Genomic DNA, 10,444 nt, shown 5'->3' on the forward strand with positions numbered 1-10,444 from the left:
TACAGGGGAAGATGCTTAGACTGGATTATAGGAAGTTTTATTTTAATCAGCAAGTTGATTACTATACCAAGTTGCCTCCACAGGTAGTTGAGGCTGACAATTTCAAGAATATTTTATATTTTCTTATTTACTTTTTTTTTTTTTTTTTTTAGGCCGGTGCAGCAAAAGCCTGTCGCTTCATTGCATTATATGGCAAATACTTATATGTCCTGGTTTTTGGATTTCCCCCAACCAACACCACCACCACTCCATTTCCTTTTGTTTTCTGTTACCTCATGCCACACAGACCCAGTGCTACATGCATTAGTGCCAAACTTAGAAATGCTCTTGTCAGACACAAGCTACTTTTGACAGATAACGTGACCCTGTCTTCTACTCTCTAGCCACCCTAAATACATTATACTTGTCATGGTGAAACTTATCTTTGCTTGTTTTTGACAAATTTCCATTTGTCCTTTTATATTAAAATTTATATTAACCAAATCTTCAAACTCACTTGTTTTATTAGCAAAACTCTTAACATTGCTCTTATACAGTTCAGACAAAGTATTTTTGTATATTGTTTACTATCCTAACAAATTCCTTGATTTTTTTTTTTCATCACTTACCAGTTTAGTTTACTTTCCAAAAATTGGTTGACTTTATGAGATTTCCATCATCAAATTTTATCATTTTATCATTAAATCAGACACAAGATTGTGACATCTCTGGCCCCTCCCTAACTAATATTTTTTTGTTAACAGTCCATTCGAAACCAAATTTATCACATACAGAATTCCTGCCATCATGATGCTGAAGTTGCAGTGGGAAAGCTAATTTTATCCACTATTTTTAAACAAGATGGCCACCAATTTATTTTAAATTTCACCTCTTTATAACTCACTTTTTTGTAGTCTCTACTAAACCAAATTTATGATACTTTTGAGAGGAAGTGGAGAGAGTGTACGCTAACATGGTTACTTCTGTTTCAATTTGTCACTCAAAATACGTGTGCAATCTGTTTTACGGTCCAATTGAAGCAAAAAATTTACAATACTTGATTTATGATACAACACTGCTTAGTTGTGCTGTAATTGTTGTCATCATTCTGAATTAGCATTTTCTGATATATTGAAAGTGTGTCAATTCAGATCCTGATTAATGAAATTTTGTTATAAAAATCATTAATATAAAAGTAATATATACGCTTGTAATAAAAAATTAAAACTTTTTTTTTCATTATATTTTGTAATAATAAAGAGACAAAAACAAATATCTCAACACTGTTCAAAGAAATCTTCCCCTATGCATTCACCTGAAAAATAGAACCATCTATTTTTTCATGAACATCTGAAGATTTGATTATAGAAAAGTGAGGATTATGATTATAGAAAATTTGATTTTAGATGAAGATTATGATTATAGAAAAAAATGATTATTTTATATAGATTTAAGATTTGTACAGAGACTTACTGTTTAGAAGAAATGTAACACTGAGAACAGAAAAGATAACTCAGTTTTTTCGATGCAGAGAGCAGTACTTATGATGTACTTATGCCAAGAGAGATTAGAAGTCAGGGTAATCTCTAATAGAGATACATAATCTTGTCTAGAAATCTGTCATTGAAGATAAGCATAGGAACAGTAGACTTTTTTGCAAGATATTACGAGATTTACCACAATATTCACAAATGAGACTGAAATATCAACAATTTCAGCATTTTAAGCTTCCAAATGACGACTTAGCTGATAAGACTGAAAGAATGTCCACAACAAATGAAGCGTGTGTGTGTGTGTGTGTGTGTGTGTGTGTGTGTGTGTGTGTGTGTGTGTGTGTGTGTGTGTGTGTGTGTGTGTGTGTGTGTGTGTGTGTGTGTGTGTAACATGTAAATTACGCACTTTTCAAAAAAATTCCTTCCTGAATGTCCATACAAATAAAGTATAGCCAGGCCTTACATAATGCAAGTTCGATTAACATGTATTTCAGTTACCGCTATTTGAAAAAATTATACCACTTTTCACTTTACACGATGCAAATTTCCAGTTAACGCTATCTTTTTTTTTTTTTAATGTGATAGTTGAAAAAGATTTGAATCACGCGTTAAGCTTACAGCACGTCGGATGGGCAATAAACAAATGTTTGCCTGCTGCCCGCCTCAGTGTGTTCCATCAACCATCGGAAGAAGACATGTTACTTGTTTGTCTCCTGCTAATAAAGTCAATGCAGACTTGCATTTAAAAATTCTAATTTTTAAATGAGCCAGCTGAAAATGTTACTGCAAAGGAGATAACGGTAAAAGAACTAGATGAAATCTTTCGTATTGCAGAGAACCTCAAACAAAAGGTTTGAGGTTCTCTGTGATATTTATTTCACCAGGGCCTAGAGAAGATTGTTGTTGGCTATCGGAAATTGATTGATGAAAAGAGAAAGTCAACACTGTTCAAATATTTCCCAACAGTCATTTCTTCATTGTGTATTTTATGTCAGAGGTTCCCAAACTTTCTCGGTTCACGGCTTCTCTGTGTCTCAGTACTTTTTTTTTCACGGCGCACCTAGACCAAAAGAAATACCTAACAGTTCTGTTTATTAAGTAGTTAGGTCCAAACAACTTAATATGAAATATTGAAACTGTGAACTACTTCGAGCTAATAGTTCGCGCGGTGTCCGACAGATGTCGAGTATCGCTGTATTTCCCTCGAAAATTTAAAATATTCCGTGGCACAGTTTGGGAACCGCTGTTTTATGCAATAAACATTTAATTCCATAATTATTTTCATTATCTTTTACATTGTATACAGTTAAAAAGTTATTTAAAAGGTATTTTTTAAATTCTTTATGGCCATTCCAGAAGGTCAAGGACTAATTATAATTTTTCCTATTGATTATTATATTCGATTAAACGCATTTCCGTTTTGCGCAATGTGCTCACAGGATGAATTAATCGAGTTAATTGAGGCCAGCCTGTATAATTCAATACCTATGGTGACTTGTCATGAACAAATATTACTTATTGACATTTAACTGAGCTACCTTCATGTTTGGGTCCAAACAGAAAGAATTGTTATGCTTGTATGAAAGGCATTACATAAGAAGAGGAATCTAGGATGGAAAAACATTCTACCACCTTAGTTTCATTCAGATTCTGCAACAAGTCTGAGAATTATTGCTGTCTTATATTGCTTCAAGTTTGCAGTTTTTTTAATACAGTGTGATGCACTGAGTGTGCTGTCATATGCCCTCCAGCATATGACAGCACAACAATACAAATGGCCCTCAGTCCCCAGCAGCTTTCACTCTCCCTCTTACGGCAGCGAGAGGATCAGAGTGGAAGCAGAGGGTGCTAAGAATCTCTGGGTACGACCAGGCTGCCATGCACGGAAACTGAACTTGGCCTGTTACAACGTACGATCACTCATCGGTGAAGACAGGATATTAGAGCTGGAAAAGGAATTAGAAAATGTGAATTGGAATATCATCGGTTTGGCTGAAACAAGAAGAAGAAATGAATCACTTATAAGTTTATCAAGTGGAAATCTGCTGTACACCAATGGAAACAGTGAAAGGAGTGAAGGTGGAGTTGGGTTTCTGGTCCATAAAGATTTTAAAAACAACATTTCGGAATTCAAAAGTACATCACCAAGGGTGTCAAGACTAATACTCAAGATTTCTAAGAGGTACAAGCTAAAGATTATAATGATTTATGCACCAACATCGAGCCATGATGATGAAGAGATTGAAGAAATGTACACCGAAATTGAGAGTCTTCTAGATGAGCAGAAAACCCACTACACTATTATTATGGGGGACTTCAATGCTAAGGTTGGAAAAAGGCAAAACAGTGCAGAAAGAGGAACTATAGGAAATTTTGGAATTGATGAAAGAAATAAAAGAGGTGAAAGACTTGTGGAATTTGCAGAATCTCAAGGACTGTCAGTAATGAACACTTTTTTCAAGAAAAGGGTGAACAGAAAGTGGACATGGAAGAGTCCAAATGGATTAACAACTAATGAAATCGACTTCATCCTCACTAACAGAAGATATATTGTGAATGATGTTACTGTCCTGAATAAGGTAAATGTTGGAAGTGATCACAGAATGGTAAGATGTACACTTGATATAGATGTAGGAAAGGAAAGGAAAAAACTGACTCGAGTAAATAATACAAAGGTCTTTGAGATAACAGAAGAGGAGAAAAAGCAGTATGTACTGGAACTCAAGAACAAGTTTGAGCTTCTGCAGACTGCTCAGGACCAAGATATCGACGAGGAATATTACAACTTTCTGAAAGTGATAAAGCCCAAGAAACCTATAGGGAAATGGAAATCCAAAGAAGAAAAAATTAGTCAAGAAACACTTGTCATTATGAACCGAAGACGACAAATGAAGAGCAAGAAAAACACTGACAGGGAGAAAATTGAGTATACTGAGTTATGCAAAGCCATTAGAAAGAGACTCAGAGAGGACATAAGAAGATTTAACACAAGAAAAGTAGAACAAGCATTGAGGGAAAACAAAGGATTTAAATCAGCAGCCATGAGCAGTAATACAGAAAGACAAATGATACTGAAACTGAAGAATAGCGATGGTGTACTTATAAACAGCAAAGAAGGCATAATTCAAATAGCAGAAGACTACTGTAGAGAATTATACAAGGAGCGATGGAATGATACCAGCAGTGGGGAAGATGGATTGCAAAGTAGCAACACATACAACATACCCGATATTCTTGCCGACCGGGCTAGCAGAGTGGGTAAAGTACCTGCCCGGCAACCCAAAGGTCGCGGGTTCGATTCCCGCCTCGGGCTTGGATCAAAGTACTGCAAAAACCTTGGGAGGTGCAATATGGCCACAGAAGCCGATGCGCCAACAACTACCAAATCAATCAATCAATCAACCCGATATTCTTCCTGATGAGGTAGAACATACATTGAAGAAAATGAAGAATCGGAAAGCCCCGGGGGAAGATGAAGTTACTGTAGAGTTGTTAAAATTGGGAGGAAGAGACATAACACAAAAACTGGCAAGGCTCTTCACAAAGTGCATTAGAAAAGGTGTGATGCCTAAGCAGTGGAATAATGCAATCATAGTTTTTCTGCATAAGAAAGGAGATAAATCAGAAATTGGAAATTATAGACCAATTAGCTTGTTATCCCACATCTACAAGTTGTTCACAAGGGTCATTACTAACAGATTAGAATGAATACTTGATGAGAATCAACCGAAAGAGCAAGCTGGCTTTAGGACAGGATTCTCAACTATGGATCACCTTCACGTAATATCACAGCTAATGGAGAAAGCAAATGAATATAAAACACCATTATGCTTGGCATTTGTGGATTATGAAAAGTCATTTGACTCCATACAGCATAAGGCAATGTTTCGGGCACTGGAAAGACAAGGCATAGATACCCCATAATATATGGTGATATATGCTACAAAGACAGTAGCAAATTTAAAATCGAGAAAGGAGTTCGACAAGGAGACACAATATCTCCGAAGCTGTTTACTGCTGCCCTTGAGGAAGCTTTCAGAAGATTAGACTGGTCGCAGAAAGGAGTCAATGTGAACGGAGAGTATCTAAACCATTTACGATTTGCAGATGACACTGTGGTCATAAGCCACGATCCCAAAGAATTAGAGGAAAATCTTAATCAGTTATGCACAGTTATTAAGGATTTTGGACTAAAGATGAATATGGCTAAAACAAAAGTAATGATGAACATGTATGCCACGGAAAGGGAAATAATGATTGAAGGAGCAGTAATTGAAAAGGTGGAGTCATATACTTATCTGGGACAAGTTATCAGCTGTAATAATGATAAATGGCTGGAAGTCAAGAGAAGAATAAATTTTGGATGGATAGCATTCAGGAAATATAGTCACATACTGAAGAGCAATATCCCAGTTTGTCTGAAACGTAAAATAATGAATCAATGTATACTTCCCACCATGACTTATGGAAGTGAAACTTGGGCACTCACCAAAAGAATGGAAGAGAAGCTGAGAACTACACAGTGAAGAATGGAACGAATTATATTGGGAATCAGACTGTTAGATAAGAAGAGAAACACATGGATTAGGCAGCAAACTCAAGTAAAGGACATTCTTATGAAAACTAAAGAACTAAAATGGTCTTGGGCAGGACACATAGCTCGAAGACATGATGACAGATGGACTAAGAAAATAACAGAATGGTACCCAAGAGGAGCTAGAAGAAAACCTGGAAGACAAAGGCGGGGATGGATAGATGAAATTCATGAGTTTTTGGGTAGTAAATGGATGGCCACTGCTCAAAACAGAAGGAACTAGAAAGTTGCTGGAGAGGCCGTCATCTTGCAGTGGATTGAAAATGGCTGATGATGATGATGATGATGCACTGAATTATTGTTAGTGTTAAATGTTAATATAATGTTATTATGAAAATATTTATATCATGGATGAAGTTATCCAGTATGTTAGGAACTAACAAAATGTATGATACAATCACAATATAACATATTTATTACTTGACCATTTATGTTTTTTTTTTAAACTGAAGTTGTCAATTTCTGGCCTGCCAAAAAAAGTGTGGCTCTTCTGCAGTTAATGAACATTAACTGATATGTAGAAAATTCTTGAACAAAAAATTAATTTATACTTTTTTTTTTTTTTTTTTTGATGAATTTTCTTTCAGATACCAGAGTTCCGATATGTGAGCTATAACAGAGGAGTGCAGCCAAGTCCATATATTTGCTATGGGATGCCAAGAGACATAGTTGATCTTAGTACAGGAGAGGATCCATATAAATTCATTGATCTTCTAAATCTGGTAATTTATTTGGAATAACTCACTCAAAATATAAGTAGAAATATACCAGTGGATACAGTTAAGGAAATCCTCACAGAAACCAGACTAACTTTTTATTTTGTCTGATATTATAAATAAATTATAGATATTATGTATAAATGTTATAAACAAATACATGAAAACAATGAAAAAATCTCTTTGAAAAAAACTGAAGTAAGACTGCAGATATTTATTGCATTAGTGGGAAAAGAAAAACAAGTACACAGCATCAGAACTTGTCCTGTTCCGTGTCACTCCTGAAACAAAAAACCAAATATTTGCAGAGATCATGGTGGGGTCGCCTGAACAGGTTCTTACACTCAATTTCTGTGCAAAAACAATAAACAAATTCATTTTTGAAACTGTTGCAATAAGTTTGACTATATTTAGGAAGATATAGAAAACATTTCAGATTTTTGATCATTGATTAACAGTTAAACACAGGAACATTATTTTCGAGGGTCACCTGTTAGGTGACTTGCTACCACCACTGGGTTAATCTAAGGTCATTTTAGTATTGAGATGCGATTTAACTTTTGATCAAGACTTCTTTATTTAATAGCTGACAGATGCAACAAATTATGCAAATGTGTGCATTTATTGAAGAGTTTTTTTTTTTTTTTTTTTTTTATTATTATTTAACACTTTTCCTTTGATTTTTTGATTTGCTCAGTGCAAGATGATGGCTATTGGATCAGAAAGTCTTGTAATGGATCTTCCAATATGAAATTCTTTCTACGTCCTTGTGCAAGGTGCGGAAATAATAAAGTTCCCAGACTGCTGTTGTGGTCATGTTTTATGAATTTGTAAATAAACAAGTACATTGTAGTTCAGATTTCCTCCAACAAATGATGGTACAGAGATTTTCCAGTAGACTCACAGGTTGCAAGAAACAACCAGTTGCAGTTGTAGCATTAACATTCCATGTCATAATTTTGCAATGGAGCAATGAACAAATATAAAAATTTGCTTTAAATTGAGAAAATCTGCAACAGAAATGTATAAAATGTTAAAAACTGTTTATGATGATGAAATGTTAAGTTATACCAGTGTGTTTGAATGGTATAAGGTTCAAAGACAGACATCCACGATGACCCAAGATATGGGCATCTGTCAACCTCACAAAATGAGGATAGAGCTACAAAAGTTCAGGAAATAAATTGTAGCTTGAAATCATCCTTTGGCCCTCAGAATTATGGCTGATGAGTTGGATATGAATAAGCAGATGATTCATCAAATTCTGCATGATTTAGGGAAAAGGAAAATGTGTGCAAAATTTGTGCTACACAGCCTCATGGATGTAGAAGCAATGAAGGGTGTCATCATGCAAACAATTCATCCAGACTTGTCAAGACAGTCGTAATTTCCTCAACTGTATCATCACTGGAGGTGTGTTGGGTGTTTTAGTATGACTCAGAGACAGTGTCAGCGCATGCACTGGACTTCAAAATCATCACCAGGGCTCAAAAAAATTTGTTTACTGAAGTCCAGGATCAAGATAGTGCTGATCATATTTTTCAATAAACATGGTGTGATTCACCACAAGGAATTTGTACCTGAAGGGGAAAGAATCAATGCCACATTCTATATACATCAAGTTCTTGTTGTTGCACAACAATGTCCCCACTCATTCCACACTTGTGAAGACATTTCTAATGAAACATGGCTTTGTACAGATCAACCACCTACCCTACTATCCCAATCTATTACCAGCGGAGATTTCTACCTCTTTTTCGAGGTGAAAACTGCCCTCAAGAAGATTTTAGGATGTTGTGGACATAAAGAAAAACTTAACCACAGACTGAGCATTATCTCTTTGGATGCCTTCACTGACTCTTTTCAGAAACTTTTAGAATGTTGTAATAAGTGCATTCAATCAGGTGGTGATTATTTTGAATAAAAATAAAGCCTTTTTGAGCTCCTTCACTTTGTGTCTTTTTATTGCACCAGTCCAGAAACTTTATTGCAACACTTTGTATTTTCAAGTAGTGTTACCATTAGTAGTGACAAATGAGCTTATATAGCAATAGCAAAAAAAATATATATATAAATAAATATGACATCAACCAAATAATATATATGGCATCGACCAAATAAATAAATATGGCATCAACAAAAAAAATAAATAATAAAATAAACAAAAAAAAAACCACTTTACACATCACCTGACCATTCCCTGTAATAATTTATTTAGTTCCTCCTTAATTTATTCAAGCTACCTGCTTCTGCAACTATTTATCTCCTTGCCACAAGCATCTGTAATGTGTAATTCAGAATACTACCTTTGTAAAAAGTAGTTTCTGAGCAAATTACTGGTCATTTTGACTTATGATAGTCAATTTAGATTACTTTAAATAGCAAATAAGGTGGGAGAAGTTGAGAGAGGAAACATGACTCTTGTAGCAAAATCATCTAGATGATTTGCTGAATCTGCTTATATTGCCACTGCTGTCTGACTAAAAATCTGTAAATTTGTCCATGCAGTATGACAGATTTATCTGGCAAGATTAATGTTGTTACTGTTGGAAGGACATTGAGTATTTCAGCCACCACATATATGCAACCACTCTCCAAACACTACCTAAAAATATATTTCCCAAACTGTGAATGATTGTAATATTTCAGTTTTAATGCTACCTTTCTATACATATTTTGACAAATTCCAGCCTTAAATTTCCTTATGTCAATAATATTTAATATTAATTTGTAAATATTTTTTTTACAGAAAATATCTCATGAAAATAATGAATCCTCATCAGATGATGAACGTGAAGAAGAGTATTATGCTAGTTAGCATCTTATTGTCTTCTGTTATTTGAAAAATTTAATTAAACCTTGTATAATTTTCAAATATATGCAAAAACAACAGAAAAGCAAGTGATGTTCTACTTAGAGAAATCATGTACATATTGACAAGATTAAATTGTTTGTTTTAATCTTTATCTGCATTTTTTAATATTAAAGGTGTTACTATTTCTTACATATATAGGATGTGACTGATGTAAACTGTTGTTACATGCAGTTTTCACAAACTAATAGAGCTAGGCCTGCACTGTTCTTTGGAGGCCTAGCTCTATTAGTTTGTGAAAGGAGGTTCTTAGGTATAAACTGAATTTTAATTTAATATTATTAGGAACCTCAAAGTTTTTTTTGAATATTTTTTTTAGTATTAGTAGTGGGCACATGGTGCAAGGAAAATATTAATAAAATATTAAATAAAATAAATAATTAATAAATAATAAGTGACAAGGAAATAGAAAATCTGTGTTTCCCTCCACCCATAGGTAAAATAAAACTCCCTGCAATCCAGTCTAAACATCTGTGCTATAACTTGAATTTATTGCTCCTAGTTCTCGAATCATTTATAATTGTGAAAATTTTGCCCTCATTCATTTTACTTATGCATCTCAGCGCCTTAAACACCTCAATCAAGTATCCTCTAAGGTCCCTAGTTTCCAAGCTTTGCAACCCACATATTTGAAATCTTTCCTCATATGGATGCACTTTTCCTGATCTCACCCTTCTTTGGATCCTTTCAAGAAGCTTCTTTCTTTAGGTGCTGTCTCCATACTTGAAAATAGTATTCCAGGTGTGGTATAACAATATCCTTATATAATGGTATTATGATGTCCTTATCT

General features: G+C 34.5%; 1 protein-coding gene across 1 annotated transcript in view; it reads left to right on the forward strand.

Annotated features, from left to right (window-relative positions):
- LOC150086767 (translation initiation factor eIF2 assembly protein-like) overlaps nt 1-9,746 on the forward strand; it is an 87,585-nt gene extending 77,839 nt beyond the window's left edge. Inside the window, exons 11-12 of the mRNA XM_090371568.1 lie at nt 6,654-6,788; nt 9,532-9,746. Coding sequence (XP_090227694.1) covers nt 6,654-6,788; nt 9,532-9,600 — 204 coding nt within the window. The 3' untranslated portion in view covers nt 9,601-9,746. The remainder of the gene's footprint in view (nt 1-6,653; nt 6,789-9,531) is intronic.
- Nucleotides 9,747-10,444: the final 698 nt, after the last annotated feature.

The sequence above is a fragment of the Mastigoproctus giganteus genome, chromosome 4 (assembly GCF_048544385.1).
Source record: "Mastigoproctus giganteus isolate SK-2022 chromosome 4, ASM4854438v1, whole genome shotgun sequence".
Taxonomy (NCBI): Eukaryota; Metazoa; Arthropoda; class Arachnida; order Uropygi; family Thelyphonidae; genus Mastigoproctus; species Mastigoproctus giganteus.